Source organism: Amblyomma mixtum, chromosome 3, assembly GCF_055824585.1.
Source record: "Amblyomma mixtum isolate Tamu chromosome 3, ASM5582458v1, whole genome shotgun sequence".
In the NCBI taxonomy this organism is placed as follows: Eukaryota; Metazoa; Arthropoda; class Arachnida; order Ixodida; family Ixodidae; genus Amblyomma; species Amblyomma mixtum.
The window spans coordinates 124,366,514-124,385,802 of record NC_143014.1 but is presented as its reverse complement, the minus strand read 5'-3'; the positions used below and the strand labels follow the sequence as shown (position 1 = coordinate 124,385,802).

The following is a 19,289-nucleotide window of genomic DNA, read 5'->3' as shown; positions in this document are numbered from 1 at the left end:
GCACATTTTCAATCAAACCTCTTGTTCTCATTTGCAAACATGTAGCTCTTTTCAGTTTATGTTTAATTTATTGCACAGTTTTTCGGTTGTCTGCAGGGGCGTAGCCAGGGGAGGGGGGGGGGGGGGTGCTTATGGGGCATCAGCCCCCTCCCCCCCCTCCCCCGAAATTTTTTCGGACTGTCACCGACCGCAGCATGGCCCAAGTACATATCGCGACTTCTGCTATCATACTTTTCTTCTTGCCTGGATGGTCTGTCTTTCCGTGTGTAAGGTTTACTAACTGTGATTGCGCAAGATGTTTATTTGCCTTGCTTCACGCATTATATAGGGTGACTTTTGCTTAGATACGTAGATTTAATGGAGACATACGTGAATTTCGATATCTTGTTGCGAGGTTTTGTGTGACTGTTTCCAGTGACACTTCTCTGTGCTTTATCAAGTTTTATCTTCGCATTTCTAATATTACATTTTATCTTCGCGCTTGCAATGCATATTTTGCAGAACTCCTCGTTTATTCATGTGCCCTCTGTTGCGACTAAAATTTCGGTGTAATTACTCGCATACATGACCGGTGACAGCTGCTGCTGCGCAGTACACTGAAACGAAGGACAGTGTCACTGAGATTTTTCTTTGGCCGTTGCATACGTACAAAAATGTAAAGGTTCTTGAACAACAGAGATTCATTACAATATTTTTCCTCTACTTGCTCATTTAGTGGCCTTTACGTGTTTCATATGAGCGGAACGCACTGCTTTGCAGGTTTCCGACTGATACGCAGTGACATTAAAGCATTGGCATCATTTATGTCTGTCATGGTTTTTAAGACTACGACTGCATTTTTTTTTTTATTTTAAAAACTGCATATTTCACTTTTCTAGACAGTGCTTAGCGTTATCTAATACACAATGGCATTGTCAACATGGCAATGCCGTCATTATTCTTGCGTTTGATCCCTCCACAAATTCCATGAGGAGGCCGCGCTGTAACATGAGCCCCCCCCCCCCCCCCCTGACAAAATTTCTGGCTACGCCACTGGTCTGTCTGGAAAACGGAAATGTAATTCGATGCCTAAGTTTGCTCGTTCGTTGTTCGAGGATGACGTGATATCCGCCTCCGGGTATCCCAGTCAGAACTTACGGACTTCTTTCGGGTTGCCTATTCTAAAATTCTCTAATTTTAAAATCCGCCACACCACCGCAAACAAATTTCATCGATTCGAAAAACGCATCTGAAGCAGTGGTCCTATCCTTAGCCTCTCACATAGCCATTTCCCTCTCAACACCTTCTGTATAATGTGGCCTCGAAAGTAAGGAGAGTTCGTGAAGGTGGAACTTGTGTTTGATCATCCAAGAAAGACCCGCCCGCCTGAGAAAAATAAACAATGGGCCCAACTGTGCATGCCATTTGGCTTCAATTGAAACCAGTTGGACCCAATAGGTCAGCCAATAGGGCCAATGAATCCGATTGGGTAGTCCATTTGGTTTCCTCAGTTCAAGTAGGGCATACCAATGGGTTCTGCATTTCTAATTGAATTACTCAACTGGCTCGTGAGATGCCAATTGCTTTCGGCACTCCCAGTCGGAATGCCCACTTGGAACCATCTGATACCAATTGAAGGACCCAATTGGACCCAGAAGGCGAAATGGAGTGTACATTGCCCAATGGAGTGTACATGCCCCCCAAGGGCCATGAAGGAACCTGAAATAAATAAATAAATAAATAATTTGCTTTCAACTGGAAACTATAAGTGGAAGTTCATGGTGTCCTATATAAATATATATATATATATATATATATATATATATATATATATATATATATATATATATATATAATACAGAACTTTGAACTAATTAACAGCTTGCAAAAGAGATTGTAGCTGCTTAATCTTCTAAATTGTTTTCATCATTTCCACCATCAGCGCGGGCAGTCTTCAATAAGATAACCTCGCTTAACCGTCAACCGCCAATGGCCCCAGCGAGAAGGCCTCCCGATTGAGGTGTATAAGTGAGTGCAAAAGTGTGTTTTGCATATATATGTTGAGAACTTATGTTGGTATAGAGTGCGACTTTAGTTTTCCTGTGTGATGCAGCCTTTTTGGCCCCGTTTGATTTTCATAAAGACAAGTAATATAATTTCCATTCCCTTGTATAAATGCTAGCAGAGGTCTCGCACCAGTCACAGAAGAAAAGCCAAATAGTTCCAAATGGTATACTATATTTTTTTTTTTTTTGCTGGCCAGTTCAAACCATTTGAGTCGAATAGGTATGCCATCTGAGATCAATTGGTGAATTGCTGAATTTCCTAAGGGACTCGGGGTTGCATTCCCGCCTATAACCTAAGTTTTCTGTGCGTGCCCTCTGTCCCTGTGACATAGTGGTCGATGGACACTTGACAGACTCATTTCTTTGCCGCTCTTTTTCCTTTTTTCCCCTTTGTTCCCCTCCCCAAGTGTAGGGTAGCCAACTGGGCATCGCCTGGTTAACCTCCCTGCCTTTCCGTCCTTTTTTCTCTCTCTCTCTCTCCCCCCCCCTTTCTTTCCTTCTCCCTGTCCTCTCCGTGTCATTTTATTCCCGCTAGCCACAGCTCAGGTGATCCAGGCTTCGGTGGCAGATGCCGTGGCTAGCAACATCTGTTCCTTCGATTTATTATTTTCTTATCACCAATAAATAGCCGCTAACAAATACAGTACGCTTAGTTTACTGAAAGTGTAGCTACACCTTGTACTCAGAGGCATACGGTGCAGCACAACTTTACTTGCATTGAGGACTGGGGTGAGGGTTTACCAATGATAGTGATTTTTCTGTAACGGTTCCAAGGACGAACAAAAAAAAAATTGCTCCGAAACTCCGAAGTTTTGAGAGACATTAGGTGTGTTCCAGCGAAGATTTTTTTTTAAAAGGCAGAGAGAGGGCGAAAAAAAAAAAGAGGCAATCGACGTTTTGCGCCTGAATGCACCAAGGTGTCCTCATCATTCGTACGAAATTGAGCACCGTGCTAAAGAAGTGTAACGGCATTTTAGAGCGCAGCTCATTGGCGTCCGTTCCTGGGTTTCGCGTCGTCGTCGGCGTTGTCGTCGGCCTCGTAACCAGCTCCGCCCCCCTTTCATCCCCCCAGCGCTAGCAGCGACCGACTGATACCGCTGGATGCCGCTGACGCTGCTAGAGAGTCAAGATAACGTGACTGCATAGAACACCGTCGCCGCCATGCAGAAAGAGGAGGAAAGGGTCCCCCCCCCCCCCCTGTTCTTGTGTGGCGGATAGGGTGCTCTTCAGTTGCCGACGCGCCGGTTATTTCACGTAGGCCCCGGCACGTCGACGAATACGTGACCACCTTCCCACGGCTAGACCTGGTTCTTAGCGCTGCGGAAGCGAGGGTATCATATTGTTTGTGTCGGCATCGGCGGCGTTGTCCCTGAAACCAACTCCGCAGCTGGGGTTGACTCACTATCGAAAAGGTGAAACAGCTTATTTGCTGCGCTCAAATTTCGCATTAGGAAGTAACGTAATCGTCGGTAATTTTTGCATACTCCCCTATGGCTCTCGGAAAGGGTATTAGTAAAGCTTTTTGACGGGCTAGTTGGTACATATTCATATTCTTATACATATTCTTTCCTGTCGTCTCTATCTTTTTCCTGTGTACGTCTTTTTAGCGCACACCCTTTAAATCGGAAAGTGTATCTCAGACTTTCTACGTGTCCCCTGCTTTTTGCGCGTCTGCAGACCAAAATATTACACAAACACAGACAGTGCGCTCGACCCAAATACACGCCGCTTCATGAAAATGACCACACGTGCTCTTTTCTGTAGGCGTTTAGAATATTAACCGCATATTGCGCAGCAATATAAAAAGGCTTAGCAGGAGCTACAGGTTGTTTAGCGCCGTTCAATAAGCCACAAAATGATGCTAGCCGCTAAGGGTGATCCAGCGGTAGGCATTGCGCCAAGACAAACATTGCTGCAACTTTCAGCAGCTCTGGCCGCTGTAGAATGCCGTCTGATTTAACATCACTTTACGTATGCGCTGTTGTGGGCACATTTACTGGTATTCCTAAGCACTTCAAGTCTGTCCTGCTTTCCGCTTACCTAAACACTTTGATGTCGAGAGAGCGCGCTTAAATACAAGACCATCAAAGCCAGAATTAACTTTAGCAAATCTCCAAATAATTTGAATACATTGCTACTTTACGAGGTGTAGGCCATGCAATTCTTCTTCATGCTGCGGCGTCCGCACTAAACTGGACAACTGAAATGCTGTCATGGATGCCCTTAAGACGCGGAAACACAGGCTCATGCGTGTTTTCTGATTATTCACTCTTTTATACGATACATTTATACGCTCCACTTTTTGTTTAGCGTGCATTCCAGTCAGTGAAGAATTGATACTGAGTGTATGAGTGAATGCGTATTGGGATGTCTGGTGTGCTTCCAAGGAATCTGTGCGTACCCGTACTGTAAATCACGTCTATGGGACAGAAAAAAAAATTGTATGAAAGAACTAGGAAGAGGGAAGGCGAGGAGACTGATCAGAAGGGTGCTCCGGTTGGCTATCCCGCACTGGAGGAGAGGGATGAGGAGATGTAAAAGGGAAAGACAAACCTCGTGACATCTCTTTACTCTAGTAATGCGCTTAATTTCGGTATAATGATTCTCTGACTGAAATGAATTTACGGACTACAGAATCGAACCTTACAATCACTTTCTCCTTCAGTTTCGTAAGCAAGCCAGTTTAACGGTTGGGCAGAATGGAAGTTAGATTTATTTTTGGTAGAGTCGTTAGTCTTCTGTTCCACTCATTTCGGGTGGTGAAGAAGGAATGGTCAAAAAGTAGCAAATTTGAAACTACATTTCTAACGTCTGGTGCATTTCAGGAGCATTTAAAGAGCTTAGGCACCTTTAAGAGACAGTTGCAATATTCGCAATGTATCGCTATCATCTCGGCAAAAAGTTTCGGCTGGACGCACTGAGAGAAGCTGACAATTTCTATCGATGGACAGGCAAGGGCGTCCGTGCGAAATCCGAATACATATCATTCGCAGCACGACTGTCACTCGGGCCCCATGTGGTCTTTCACGCTAGGTAAATAACAGCTTATATATTCAGGCATAATTTGGTACAATACGGAACAGTGCTTTATACACTCCGCTGAAAAAGCACTACCACACCCTTTGGAGCCGCTGATGTGAACCAGAACATCGTCGGCACCTCACCAGATAGTACCCGCGCTCTCTCACCGGTCCGATAGAAGATAATTCCCGAAAGTGGTCAGTGCAGATTCGACTGCCTGGGGTAGGTTTCCGTCTATTCTTTGTTGAATTTGCCCCCTACATATGGTATAACTTGGGCTTAGAGCTCGGGAACGGGCATGACAATAAAGCGCAGCGTTGGCGACGCTAGCGCAACGGGACGACACGGAGCTGAGCAGATGACGCTCCGTAAGCACGTGTTGTGTGTAGCGACGTCCTGTCGTCTGCTAGTACACTGCCATTGCAATGCAAAATGCCCTTCTTTCTGCAACGCCTTTCCCGAAGACTTTGCTGGACTCCTCATGCAGTTGACGGCGTAGTAAGCAGGCAGTATCGGGTAAAAAGACGACAACGACGAAAAGAAGAAAACGCAAGGTGAAAATGGAAACTTAAAAGCCGTGCTCATGTCCCATTTCGTGCCCTGCCAAAGGCCGACTTTCGAGACGAGGCCGCTTACATCCGATAACTTCACTTTCGGGAGCCCGATGCGCCATCCAGCCTCATAGTAGAGATCACCTCGCCTTTTAAAAACGCACACATTAGCACTTGACAGAGAAATAAGTGCCTGTCGCTAAATTTCATTATCATCACACTTTCTAAGCCGATGCGCACATCCAGAGATGTATCGTTCAGCATTTACTGCGCAAACTCGGGTCGAATCCAAACAGCGCTCCTCATATAATCGTGCACCTCGATGCGATTCACAGGTTCGCCTTCAGGATAGCGATTTCAGCATGAGCGAGGACTTCTGCCCAGCTACTCGACAAGCTCGAAAGAAACTTCTTGAGTTCGCGAAATCACTCAAAACTAAGTACAAGCTACGTCACAATAAATTGCTTGCCAAAGACAAATGCTACTTTTATGACGCGCTTACCAACAACATACGCGAGATGCCACCCGCTAGCCGAACAGTTGATAACGAGGCCCCACCTACCATGGCAACACGTTCTGGCCGCACTTACTCGTCCGAAAGTTAGGAATGGGTGAGGGGAAGCGGATCAGTGTCGAAAGTTTCCGTGCTGTACACGAACATTCGCAGCCTTTACAATAAAAAGGACTATCTTAATGCGCTAATTAACGACTCTGAAGCAGACATAATTGTCCTAACCGAAACTTGGCTCTCTGAGAAAATATCATCAAATGAACTGTTCGACTGCAATAAACACTTCGTTACTTTTCGTTATGATCGAACTGATAGAATGGGTGGTGGAGTCCTAATTGCTATCAATGAAAGTTTTCAGTCTTTTCCTATATCTGTTGATTGTGACTTAGAAACAGTTTGGTGCTGTATAACTGTTGCTTTCAAAAAATTTCTCATTGGTGCCTGTTACAGCCCTCCCAGTTGCAGCACGGCGTTTTGTGAAGGTATCCGTGACTGTCTTAACCAAATCACTGTACGGTTTCCTGGTGCACCTATTTTTTTGCTTGGGGATTTTAACTTCCAAAGCATTGACTGGTCCAATCTTTGCGCTAGTTCTACTACCGCTGAAGCTTCTAACTTTGTCACTGTTTGTTCTGACTTCAGTTTATCTCAGCTTGTCAATCTACCAACGCGTGTAACACCATCGTCATCTTCTTTGATTGATCTAATACTTACATCAGCTCCTGACATCAGTTCTGCGGTGTTACACGTACCAGGCTTCAGCGACCATGACATATTACACTTCTCGTTTTCAGTGCCATCTACGCGAGCGAAGCGACAAAAAAAACGTATCCGAGATTACAACAAAGCCAACTTTGACGCTATTAATATGGAGCTCTCCTCATTTCTCGATGACATTTTACTAATCCACTCGAGGCTTTCGGTTTCTGAACTCTGGTCATCTTTTAAAAGTAAACTTCTCCATCTCAGTGACAAGTATATTCCACTAAGAGTGATCCATCACTCACCCAGTGCCCCCTGGTATAACACCTATCTAAAACGCTTATCCAATAAGAAAAAAAGGCTCTTTCGCCAAGCAAAAATGAGATGTAGCCCTAACCGATGGTCAATATACAATCAGGCAGCACAAAACTACATAAACGCTCTGAAAACAGCTAAATTCAATTTCTTTAACACCACACTTCCTTCCTTAATAAGTACGAATCCGAAACAATTTTTGAACATTGTAAAGAGCTCCAATGATCGAACAATCACCCTGGTTGACGAGTCTGGCAAACAGGTCCCTGAAAATTTATGTGCTGCCTTATTGAATAACACCTTTTCTCTCTCGTTCACTAGCCCCTCAGCCACTCAATGCCCGATTTTCCCTCATGCTCATTTTTCTCCAATGGACCCCATTGTTTTTGATCCCGCCGGAATCAGAACCATCATTAGTAAACTGAAACGATCATCGTCTTGTGGTGTCGATGGAATCACATCAAAACTCCTTCAGAACACTACTGAATACTGCTCTATTTTATTAAGCTTTATTTTTACCAAATCACTTAACGAGAGCTGTCTACCCAAAGACTGGAAAACAGGGAAAGTTGTTCCTATTTACAAATCTGGCCATTCACATAAACCGTCTAACTATCGCCCCATTTCCTTGACATCAGTACCCTGCAAAGTACTTGAGCACATAATCTTCACCAACCTCGTCAACTTTCTCGAATCAAACCAGTTTTTTCATCCCTCCCAGCATGGATTCCGCAAATTATACTCATGCGAAACAGTTACTTATGTTCACCAATGATCTACATTCATTTTTAGACTCGGGGTTCATTACTGATTGTGCGTTTCTAGATTTTTCCGAGGCCTTTGATAAGATTAATCATCAACTTCTTATACTAAAACTCAGTCACCTTAACATCGATCCTGTAGTACTTGAGTGGATAATTGCATTTCTTTCAAACCGCACCCAGTATGCCACAGCTAACGAGACTGACTCCCTTGAGGTACCCGTCCAATCAGGAGTGCCTCAGGGATCTGTCTTGGCTCCATTGCTTTTTCTTATTTATATTAATGACTTACCCAACTGCGTATCTAGCTCTATTTGTCTTTTCGCTGACGACTGTGTAATTTACCGTAAAATAACTAACGCTTCTGATGTGACTTTACTCCAGACTGACTTAAATAATATCGCTTCTTGGTGCTCCCTTTGGCAGATGAAACTGAATGCTGCAAAATGCAAAACAATGCGAATTTCCCGCAGTCAATCATCCTGTCCAAGCTACTGTATTAATGATTATCCACTCGACTCCGTTTCAACTTATAAGTACCTTGGAGTACACATTGCGAATAACCTTTCCTGGAAGTTTCATATTAACTACACAACAGCCAAAGCCAATCGCATGCTTGGGTATTTGAAACGTAACTTTTCACTAGCTCCGTTGTCACTTAAAAAACGGCTATATACTACCTATGTACGACCCATTCTCGAGTACGCTTCATCCATATGGGACCCTGGCCATGTGTCACTGAATAAAACCTTGGAGAGCGTACAAAATCGCTCTGCTCGTTTTATTCTCAATAATTACCACCGCACAGCAAGCGTCACTAACATGAAACTAAGTCTAAATTTGCCCCCTCTCACTGTCCGTCGTAAGATTTCCCGTATTTGCCTCTTCCATAAAATTTATCATCATAACCATCAACGCAGGACGCGCCTGATCACAGATGCTGCGCATGTTTCTGCCCGTGTAGATCACTGCTACAAAGTCGCCATACCTCGCCACAACACCATGACATATGCACACTCATTTCTACCAAAAACATCCCGTGACTGGAACCATGTACCTGCTGACCTGGTCGCTATCACCGACAACCACCGATTTCGTACTTGCCTTACTAACATATTTTGAAGCCCTTTTTTACTTTCTTTTTAAAACTTGCACTGGCGCTTATTATGATCTGTATGACTGTTCCTTCATTTTATTTTATTTTATTTTTATTTTTTACGTTGATGCTGTACTCTGCTGCATTCTGTTCAACCAAACTATTCCACATTTGTAACCGACCCGTGTGCTTTGAATACGTGCCGTTTTTGTTCTTTTTTCGTCGTTGTTGTTGTTGCCTTTATATTTTTTTCTGTTTCCTTTTATTAACCAAATTGCATAGTGTCCCTTGTATTTCTGCCCCTCCCCTCTACAATGCTTTTGTAAGCCCTGAGGGTAAAATAAATAAAAAAATAAAAAAGCGCAGTCTAAAAACCCGTCGATTCTCACACCGTGCAGACATCTGAATGCTGAGTTCATTCGGTCAATGACATCTCCCTAAAAGATAGGTAACCCGTGTTTTTCTTTTATTTTTTTTTTTTGCACGCAAACAGACAATTTCCCGTTCGTTCGAGTCCGGAGATTTTTCGAGTGTTTACCTTCTGATGGCTGAACGTAAAACATGGGTGGCTTAAAAGCCGTGCCAAACCGACGGAGGCATTTTCTCAGAACGAAGCGCACTTTTTTTATTCAAACCACCGCCATTCGCTTCAAGCCCAGGCGTGGAGGGTATCGCTCCTGCTTTCGCTGGCCTACCGGCTGCTCCCAGAGCGCGGACCCATCGGCTGGCGGAGGTGCTCCCGCTGGCAGTGGTCATCTCGGTCGCTCTTGTGGGCGAAGAGCTTTCTGCAAAAGCCGCACTGGAAACGACCGCCCGTGCGGTGGAGGCGCCTGTGGGCAATGGCGGAGGTGGCACTCGCGAACTCAGCACCGCACTTGAAGCACCGCCTCTCGCCGATGTGTTTTCCCAAGTGAAGGGCCATAATGGTCTCATTACGGCACTTTCGGTAGCACATCGGGCATGGCACTTTAGTGCCCCGGGGCTCGTCGCGATAGTCATGCTTGAAAATCTGGTGGGCTATGAGGCGGCTAGGCAGATGGAAGTTTAATTCGCAGAGCCAGCAGATGTGTATGGTGTCCTCTCCGGCTGGCCGAATGTTCCGCAGGCGACGCCTCTGGTCCGACATGTGGCGCTGCTGCAGGGAGAAGAAAGCGGGTCGGTCACTCAGCGCACCCTTGTTCGTACACTTGTGCGCACCGAAGCTCGCCGAAATGTTCAACAAGAGCACCTGAACTAAAAATAGTGAAATACAATCAAGTGGCGGAGCCGAAAGCGAAACTATTCACTCCTCTGAATATAGCCAGTAATAATAAAGCTCAAAAGAAAAAATAAGAAACAGGCCTAGGCGAAACCTACGGAAAGTAAACATAGGTTACCAAAAGTTTTTAGATTAATCCTTACTTGAAAAACTTCGATATGCATTTTGGTCTTGAACGCAGAGACAGTTCAGCCGCTAAATTGCAATCTAGCCATGTGAGCAGTAATAGATGGGCTGCTTTTGGGTTTGTGGGGGCTTAGCGTCCCAAAGCGACTCAGGCTATGAGTGACGCCGTAGTGGAGGGCACCAGAAATCTGGACCACCTGGCGTTCTTTAACATGCACTGACGTCGCACAGTACACGGGCCTCTAATTTCGCCCGCATCGAAATTCGACTGCCCCGGCCGGGATCGAACCCGCGTATTGCCGGTCAGCAGCCGAGCGCCATAACCACTGAGCCACCGCCACGGAAATCATGGATGGCATCGAAATAAATATTTATATATCGAGTAGTCATGGGCAGTGATGGGTATACGTCAATCGGCTATATGCAGTTGTTTTTGTTTGGTCGCTATCTGTCCATGCGGCTCACACCTCATGATGGCCCGCAAATTAGGCCGAACGTATGTGCTGTGGCAGGAAAATGGAGCAAGCGCGTGAGTGGGTTGAACACTCAGTTCACCTGCCGTTTTTTAACAGCTAAAGCCAGTCTTGCCTATGCTTAAACAGCTACAATCCTTGATTCGTGTGGAGTGACTTAACGCAGCTGGCACTCACGATGTAGCAAGCCAGACAGATTCCGAACTTCGCCGTCTCTAGTTAACCACCCGCTGAGCGACCACGAGGGACCACCGCGTCCACTGAGGTAGCCGATGGTTGTCGGAAGAAAGTCGGGGCTTACCACTTCGGGTGGCACGTCCGAGTCGTAGTCTTCTTCATTGGCGCGCCTTCGCCTGGCTTCCATCTCGGAGAGCGATGGAAACCTGATGGTCAGCAGCGACGCGACGGTCAGCACCCGGTCCATGGCTCTGCTCTGAGGCGATCGAAGGAAACCGAGGAAGCGGAGGTGCAACCGACGGATCACAACGGTCAGTCGAGCTGGCGCGGCGCTTGGTCGGCGGGCAGCGAACCGCGAGCGATGTGACGTAACTCACGAGCGATGCAAAGAAAGAAGAAACGCCACGAAGGCGAAGAGAAAGCGACAGTGCTAAAATAAGTGGGCGCAAAATATTCATGGTATTCTCTTTTTCTCGTTGATATCCGCAGTCCGTTATTAATACATCGTGAAATCAAAGGATTCGTTGGAGATGAGTTTAAACGTTAATACTGTTTAAACTTTAGAGTATCGCTGTGACTTTAGACTGCTGCTTTTGCTGCATCGGCATCTGTAAAACCTGTAGACGCGTGGGAACTGCCCTGCCGAAGAGCTTATACACCTCCGACTTTTGTGGTAAACCTCACGACCTATAGCACATACTCCCTGTAACTAGATATTCGTTGACATTCAAGAAACGCCAAGCTGCACGAACGGGTTCTTTGACGAAGAAAACAGATTACGCCCGCAGCTGCACCCTAGCTGCGCCGTTGTGCATGGACAAACAGCGTTTTTTTCGATGAGAGCGCATCAACCTTACGTGAAACACATGAAGGTAAGTGCAAGGAAAGAGAAAAATTAATGCTACAGCAAGGACTGTTGGATAAGCAACGGAGCCGTGCAGATACAACAAAGCTCATTTAAGTGGAAAAGTAAGGGCTGGTGAGCTGCGCAAAAACTGTTGCTGAGTGAAAATGTTGCGCTTTCAAACACGCCCTCGCACATTTTCAGTCAAACCTCTCGATCTCATTGGCAAACATGTAGCTGTTTCCAGTTTCAGTCTAATTTATTGCACAGTTTTTCGGTTGTCTGCAGGGGCGTAGCCAGGGTAGGGGGGGGGGGGGGGGGGGTGCTTATGGCTTATGGGGCTTCATCCCCCCCCCCCCCCCGAAATTATTTCGAACTGTCACCGACCGCAGCATGGCTCAGGTACATATCGTGACTTCTGCTATCATACTTTTCTTCTTGCCTGGATGGTCTGTCTTTCCGTGTGTAAGGTTTACAAACTGTGATTGCGCAATATGTTTATTTGCCTTGCTTTACGCATTATATAGGGTGACTTTTGCTTAGATACGTAGATTTAATGGAGGCATACGTGTATTTGAATATCTTGTTGCGAGGTTTTGTGTGACTGTTTCCAGTGACACTTCTCTGTGCTTTATCAAGTTTTATATTCGCATTTCTAATATTACATTTTATCTTCGCACTTGCAATGCATATTTTGCAGAACGCCTCGTTTATTCATGTGCTCTCGGTTGCGACTAAAATTTCGGTGCAATTACCCGCGTACATGACCGGTGACAGCTGCTGCTGTGCAGTACACTGAAACGAAGGACAGTGTCATTGAGATTTTTCTTTGGCCGTTGCATACGTACAAAAATGTAAAGGTTCTTGAACGACAAAGATTCATTAAAATATTTGTCCTCTACTTGCTCATTTCCTGACCTTTACGTGTTTCATATCAGCGGCACGCACTGCTTTGCAGGTTTCGGACTGATAGCAATGAAATGGAAGCATTGGCATCAGTTATGCCTGCAATGGTTTTTAAGACTACGAATGCATTTTTTTTTTATTTTAAGAACTGCATATTTCACTTTTCTAGACAGTGCTTAGCGTTATCTAATACACAATGGCATTGTCAACATGGCAATGCAGTCATTATTCTTGCGTTTGATCCCTCCACAAATTCTACGAGGAGGCCGCGCTGCAACATGAGCCCCCCCCCCCCCCCCCCCCTGACAAAATTTCTGGCTACGCCACTGGTCTGTCTGGAAAACGGAAATGTAATTCGATGCCTAAGTTTGCTCGTTCGTTGTTCGAGGATGACGTGATATCCGCCTCCGGGTATCCCAGTCAGAACTTACGGACTTCTTTCGGGTTGCCTATTCTAAAATTCTCTAATTTTAAAATCCGCCACACCACCGCAAACAAATTTCATCGATTCAAAAACGCATCTGAAGCAGTGGTCCTATCCTTAGCCTCTCACATAGCCATTTCCCTCTCAACACCTTCTGTATAATGTGGCCTCGAAAGTAAGGAGAGTTCGTGAAGGTGGAACTTGTGTTTGATCATCCAAAAAAGACCCCCCCCCCCCCCCGCCCGAAAAAAAAAACAATGGGCCCAATTGTGCATGCCATTCGGCTTTAAATGAAGCCAGTTGGACCCAATAGGTCAGCCCATAGGGCCAATGAATCCGATTGGGTAGTCCATTTGGTTTCCTCAGTTCAAGTAGGGCATACCAATGGGTTCTGCATTTCTAATTGAATTACTCAACTGGCTCTTGAGATTCCAATTGCTTTCGGCACTCCCAGTCGGAATGCACGTTTGCTTCCAACTGGAAACTATAAGTGGAAGTTCATGATGTCCTTCACTATTATATATATATATATATATATAGTACAGAACTTTGAACTAATTACCAACTTGCAAAACAGATTTTAGCTGCTTAATCTTCTAAATTGTTTTCATCATTTCCACCATCACCGCGGGCAATCATCTTGAATAAGACAACTTCGCTTAACCGTCAACCGCCAATGGCCCCAGCGAGAAGGCCTCACGATTGAGGTGTATAAGTGACTGCAAAAGTGTGTTTTGCATATATATGTTGAGAACTTATGTTGGTATAGAGTGCGACTTTAGTTTTCCTGTGTGATTCAGCCTTGTTGGCCCCGCTCGATTTTCATAAAAACAAGTAATATAATTTACATTCCCTTGTATAAATGCTACCAGAGGTCTGAAAAGCCAACACGTTCCAAATGGTATTCTAATTTTTTTTTTTTTTGCTGGCCAGTTCAAACCACTTGAGTCGAATAGGTATGCCATCTGAGTTCAATTGGTGGGCCATTTGGTCTGGTTGAGTGGCCAGTTATTTCTAATTAGAAGCGCCAGTTGTGCTTGATTGGTCCAGCCAATTATGTTGCGAAAACACAACTGGTTTCCGACCAACTGGTTTCAATTATAAGTTTTCTGATTGGAGCAATTGTATTTTTTTTTACTGGGATGTCACTAAAACGCGAGAATGACTTTCCGCACTTGTCACAAGGCATGCACAGAGAATGTGCTTTGGTCTCGTCGCACTGCAGGTGATGCATGCAAAGTTATCTGTCACTGTATACATTAAGCGAGTCGGTTGAAGCCTATCCATATATATGGGCGTATCTACAGGCGGGGCTAAACCCTCACTGTCACTAGGCAGGTGTAAATTCGCGTACCTGAAGGCTATGTTTCCCAACGTAACACGTTTTGAAAGGAAAAAAGGAGAATGGAGACGCAGCAATCATGTTATTCTGATTTTTGGCTCTAATAAATAAAAATGTGAATATATTTATTCACATTTTTTTTATTTACTCATTTACAGAGTCGGACTGGGCATCACTGTAGGGGGGAAACAGAAAGATCATACAACAGAATGCAGCGTAAAAACGCAATTTTATGAGTAAAAACAATAAGACATTCAACGACGTAGTCACACAAAAAAGTGAATATAAACAGTACAAAAAAGAAAGAAAAAAAATTTGCAATGCATTCACACAGATACGGATATTATTACTACAGCTGTATCAGCATTTAGATGGAGCACACAAGACGAAAGGTTACATGGCAGCTAATTAACAAAAACATTGCTAAAGCATCGTCAGAACAGGACGGCAGTGCGTAGACAATCTCTTCCGGTAAGTTGTTGGACGATTTTAGGAAAATGAAATGCATAAATATATTTATTCGACACTTGCATTCTCGATCTTTTAGGGAGTGGTCAACTCCGGCGAGCCTGTAGTTAGGTTCAAGTAGATGTATTTCCTTCCTTGAACTCGTTGCGCCTGTAAACAGATTGTGGAATAGTTTTAACCGTGCGTAATAGAACGTCAGTTGAAAGTGAGCGCTGGTTGTGTCTACTTTATATTTTGTCCTGTTTTTCCAGCTGTTGCATATTGGAATTTCAAAAACTTGCCCAAATTTTCGTTACTTTTATAGCGTTATCATTTGGAAATGTATTTAACTCCGCGTACGAACTAGCTTTGATCACTCGCCGTACTATAGTGCCCGTCATTATTCTGTTTTGTGTGCATTCTAAGTTGCTCTTTCGGACACTGTTTTGTTACCTCCCGATTCTTGACCAAATCTGATAATGCTCGTCTCTGGGGCCAACAACAAGAGTAGTAGCGAAAGGAATTTGAAGTCTTGCCCACCTCAGGTGTAGAGAGGCCGTTGGTTGCAATTACAAATTTCACTACAATCGCTTGTTCCAGGTTACCCGCAATATTACTCGTTTCTACGGAGGTGGCTGTACCTGGCATACTCGTGAAAAATGCCTGATCTCAGACAACTCAGACAATTCCATACTTCATCTCACGAGCTGTTTGCAGCGCTGTGAAAATAGAGTTCTCTCGTCCAGTAAGGGCCAAGCAAGGCAACAAATAGTCCCTCAGATATTTGTGCAGTGTTGTGACTAGTCTTCATGCGATTATTGCAATGACTGAAAAGATAGTTCGGGATGGTGTCTCTCAAGTACAGCGAGCGTTTAATTCGTCGAGTAAATTAGCAGACAAAGTCCGCATAAACACAGCACTGCGGAGTCCTGCTGAAAAGTGGTGCGCCGCCATTCGTAAATACGGCGCTCGCCGAATCGGCCGAGCCTCCGATTTTCTTCCCAGAAATGGAGGCACCAGTAGTGGGGTAAGGGGAAGAGGATAACGTTTCGTTTCGCGCGGTGTTCTGATTGGCTCAGATCGCCGCAGCCTTCACAGCGCTGCAACCAGCTTGTGAGAGGGGGTATACAAGTGAGGAGTGGAGAGTAGCATGGGCTAAGGTTAACTGGGGAGAGGATGTGCCTACAGGGGATGGAGGGAAAAGAGGGTGAGGCGACGCACAGCAGAGGGCTAAGCGTAGCCAAAGCTACGGCGGTGGGAAGTACGCAGTTACGCACAGGTGCCCCGAGGTGCTGTCGTCGTCTTCGGGTGGTGCGCACGCTCAACCGCGATCTCGTTACCACCCCAAGCAAAGTTACTAGAACTGAAGCAGTTTCGCAGCTTCCCATCCTGGCCAGCAGCGGAAAGGGGCCCCAGTGGAGCTTACGAGAACTAACAGCGCTGCAGTTGAGTCTTGCTTCCGGTCGAGCGCTGTCGTCTGCTACACACAGGAACGAGAGGAAGAGTAACCATGCTCGCGGGGCGTTTCCTTTTTTAGTTTTTCGTTTAGCTCAGCTCTATTCGACAGTGAAGAGAAGTGTCTAAATCGTGAGTGTTTTCGGTCAGCTCTGGCTGTGATCCTGCTGTCCGTTTTCATTGCTTATCATTCAGGGTCAAAAAGGTGTTCTTTGGGCTGTTTAAAACCGGTGCAGAAATCTGGGGTGGTTGTACTTGAGTACTCAAAATAAATTTTATTATCAATTGCAGATATATAAGGTGGAACTGCTAAGTTCAACCGCGAAAGAATCGCACGGAGGATTTAATTGGTCCCTAGCGCTAATCTGTTCCTGTATACCGCCTGGTAATGCACGCTGTGACCACCCTAAAAATCTCAAACATGCAGACAGCTGCAGTTCGTGTAAGTGGAACGTTTGTATGAGAGAACTGGCGCTGTAGTGGTTTTAAAGCGCGCGCTAATTTTATGCACGCGGCGCATACAGCTCTTTTTGCAATTCTTAGAAAACTGTGCGACTAATTCTTCTATGCGGAACACCTACCTGAATAGCTTTATTCAAAGATACCATATTCGTCACAAAAGCTCCGAGGGCAACGGGCCAATGGCAGGAGTCTAACAGTGGTCGTGTGTTGCGAGATAACCTCGATAATTTGTTTCAAGAGACCGATGGACAATAGTGGAATTTCTCGTCGACACTTCCATTCACAAATCAGCTGGTGCCAGATATCGAGTGCCCCGTACGTAGGACGTAGTGCACCTGGCTGTAGTTTTTGCCTGCGTACTCTAGGACCCATTCCTATCACTACTTCCTCCATGCACACTATGCAACCATTCTGGCACAAGACAAAGTATATATTCTATTCCTTCGCAACCATTCCGGCACAAGACAACAGATATAGGTTATCTTTCGTTCCTCTAAATGTGTGAAATGAACTGTAATATTTTTTCCCGAAATTCCAAATGTAAAACCAACGGAAATTTGCGCTACATAATTTTGTTCTTCTCATCTCATCTAGGCATCCAATATCGATTTCAACGTCTTAAAATGGTGAAGGAAGGAAGCTATTATTGCAGCTTAAGATCGGAACAAGCAGCCGCCGTCACTAGCTCCCAGCTGTAGTGCGTTCTTCACACTGGGCTTGCTTTAATAATATTCTTTTAATCGGCGAGTTCCTTTGCTGCTAAGCATCAATCCCGGAATAAGCGATGTCAAGAACTGAAAATGGTCCGTCAACAATTATAAACATCTATTTTTGTCTTCTCGGTACCAGGTCTCAGTTGTTTGTGAGCAAAAATGAACTTATGACTGGAGATAAGGGCAGTCGTAGGGCGCCAAGCACAAAATGCGTCATTAAGCACTGATATTTTCTGATACAAAATTGAACACTTCCATACGAAGCTAAGACGGTGGCTTTCCGAGTGGAAGTGTATTGGGTAGCACTATCGAAAAAAAAAACGCGGTAGTAGTACAGCGTTAGGAGGTGCGGACGAATGTAAACGGAGCATGTCTTCGAACCTCCTCCACGAGTTGCTAACTGCAATTTCCAGCTATGGTATATGCGTGGTGGTACAGTGGACTATAGCTTTGTGCGCTTTAATCATGGACAAACGATCGCGATTAATGTTTCTTCATTTTCAATAGGGAAGGCATAATTAAACTCGAAACGGAATAGCGTACCAGGGAAATCATTTCAATTTGATAATTTCACGCACCAGTGCTTTCGGGAGTAACTATAAACGCTTCTGGTAAGTCAACAATGACAAAATATCTACTGCTTTCTCACCAACATTCGCTCTTCGCACCTCTACCGTAACTCAGGGACAGAGCGCAGGGACTCAGCCGGTCTCGGAACCGTCAGCCGGAACCATCTCTGTGGCTCCACAGGAGGCCCTCGCTATCCGAGCTGCACGCCAAAAAGTGCGCTGGAAGTAACGCGCTTTCGTAAGGAGTATTAGGAGTTTGTGGCCGACGGCGCAGCCATTAGTAACGATGGGCGCAGCGGCGTCGTCTGCTGCAATGCCTACTGCGCATGCGCAAGCGCGCTGAGACGGCGGCCAAGTAGGGGGAGAGTGGGGGAGCCGGCTAGGAAAAATGTGACGCAACCGCCTCTCCTGAGCACTTTCCTTAGTAAGTCGCCATCTTGGACGCCATCTTCCAAAACAATATTGTGGCCAGCAGTTTTTTCCGGCTGAGTCAAGGATGGGTAATGTTTGAACTTGACTCCAGAAAACTGCGGTAAAGAGAATAATTATATGCCACTCTTACGTGTATTTTTTTTATGTTTTTAAACATATGTAGCATTTACGATGCCAATTGTGGTCCTTTGTTTTAATATCAGGCAATCGTGAACGATGTTGACGTGGTTCACGAGTAAACCAAGTAAACGCTCTTGGAGTTTCGGTTTATCTTTCTGGTTTGGTTTGGTTTGGTTTATGGGGTTTAACGTCCCAAAGCGACTAAGGCTATGAGGTTTATCTTTCTATTTTCGAGCCTGGTTTCATGTTGCTTAAAGGGATTAAGCTGTGGGATAGAGCCACTTAAAGCAAGGAGCCGCATACGACAAAGAGCCATTCGTGCTCTCATGCACAGTGATGCCACCTTCGTACGCTGTACACAAGCAAAAGCTCCAAAAGGATCGGACATGTCGCAACACCTCCGAGTAAACGCGCCCAGTGATACACCTGCACATTTCACGACAACTATGTACTGCAAAACGCGTGAGCGAAAATCTCCCACACTCGGTATTCTTTTTAAAGCCGGATGACGCCAAGCGAGTCATCCTTGTTGCTGCTTA

General features: G+C 45.2%; 1 protein-coding gene across 1 annotated transcript; it reads right to left on the bottom strand.

Annotated features, from left to right (window-relative positions):
• Positions 1 to 9,693: 9,693 nt before the first annotated feature.
• On the bottom strand, positions 9,694 to 11,283 carry LOC149351720 (uncharacterized). The gene is made up of 2 exons (XM_089575628.1): positions 11,161 to 11,283; positions 9,694 to 10,137 (listed from the first exon to the last, which is right to left on the bottom strand). Exons 1-2 carry the CDS (start codon positions 11,281 to 11,283, stop codon positions 9,694 to 9,696), a joined length of 567 nt encoding a protein of 188 aa, XP_089431754.1.
• Positions 11,284 to 19,289: the final 8,006 nt, after the last annotated feature.